This window comes from Rhincodon typus, chromosome 16, assembly GCF_021869965.1.
Source record: "Rhincodon typus isolate 14 chromosome 16, sRhiTyp1.1, whole genome shotgun sequence".
NCBI lineage: Eukaryota > Metazoa > Chordata > Chondrichthyes > Orectolobiformes > Rhincodontidae > Rhincodon > Rhincodon typus.
The window spans coordinates 43,002,530-43,003,515 of NC_063347.1; the positions used below are offsets into that span (position 1 = coordinate 43,002,530).

The following is a 986-nucleotide window of genomic DNA, read 5'->3' on the forward strand; positions in this document are numbered from 1 at the left end:
AAAACAAAGAACTGCGAATTCGGGAAATCTGAAACAAAAACAAATATTGCTGGAGAAAGTCTGTTCCTTCACGTGCTGCCAGACCTAGAGAAACTCAGCAGGTTAGCCAGCATCTAGAAGACACAGAGTTTCTCCAACACATTTTTTTTGCACAATTTCGACGTCAATTGCAGACATAAACGCGTAGGAATTCTGTATTCCTAGGTCAGCTCCTCCCTAGGTGCACCTTTGTCCGGAAACGGAGCTTAAAAAGTGCGAAAGCAGTTGATTATCAAGACGCATAGTGATGATTTCCAACGCAGGGGGTGGGGCGAAAGGGACGCACACGTGACAGTCAACCTCACCTTCGGCAGCTCGGGTCGGAGACGCGCTCATGCGCAGTGCCTGAGCCCACGCGTGGCTCCGATGCCGTCATCACGTCGAGGCGCGTGGATGACGCCATCGCGCCGTGCGATGGGGGTGACGTCTGCGGGCGGCGCCATGTTGTGTGTTTCACCCAGTGCCGGGGCCGCTGTCTACTGAAACAGGGAACAGGGGGGAAACTTTATTCGGCGGTACTCTGGTTCCCGGTGACTGGCACGGGGGTGGGGGGGGGGAAAGGGGAATCGGTTTTAGTTGCACCTCCAAGATGGAGACCGAGAGCCTCCTGGAAGCTCTGGCAGGTCAGTGGCGGCGGACGAACGAACATTAGTTGGTGGTTTGTGTCTCACCGGGGGCTGGGAATCCCGATCCCCTCCGTTTTGAATAACCTGTTCCCTCTGTGTGTGTCTTTCCCACCGGCAGATTTCGAGAAGAAATCCAAGAAGGAAGTGTCGTCGCTGTTGGACCAGTTCCTTTGTCATGTCGCAAAGACGGGAGAAACCCTGTGAGTGAAACCGTGAGAGAGAGAGAGAGAGAGAGGGCCCTGAGGCCCGGGAGGGAGCAGGGAACTCAACTCAGTTCTCAGCCGGGGAGAGTTGTGGGTGGTCGGAGGGTTTACGGTGAGG

The 986-nt window shown here is 55.3% G+C and overlaps 1 protein-coding gene across 6 annotated transcripts in view; it reads left to right on the plus strand.

Moving 5' to 3' along the window:
- Positions 1-392: 392 nt before the first annotated feature.
- LOC109933177 (serine/threonine-protein phosphatase 4 regulatory subunit 2) overlaps positions 393-986 on the plus strand; it is a 56,409-nt gene continuing 55,815 nt past the window's right edge. For 2 of the 6 annotated variants that reach the window (XM_048606319.1, XM_048606318.1), the window contains exons 1-2: positions 595-662; positions 784-865. In XM_048606319.1, the coding sequence (XP_048462276.1) occupies positions 629-662; positions 784-865 (116 nt within the window). In that variant the 5' untranslated portion in view covers positions 595-628. Of the gene's footprint in view, positions 663-783; positions 866-986 lie in introns of those variants that run through there. The other 4 variants (XM_048606315.1, XM_048606316.1, XM_048606314.1 and 1 more) reach the window with 3 other exon arrangements.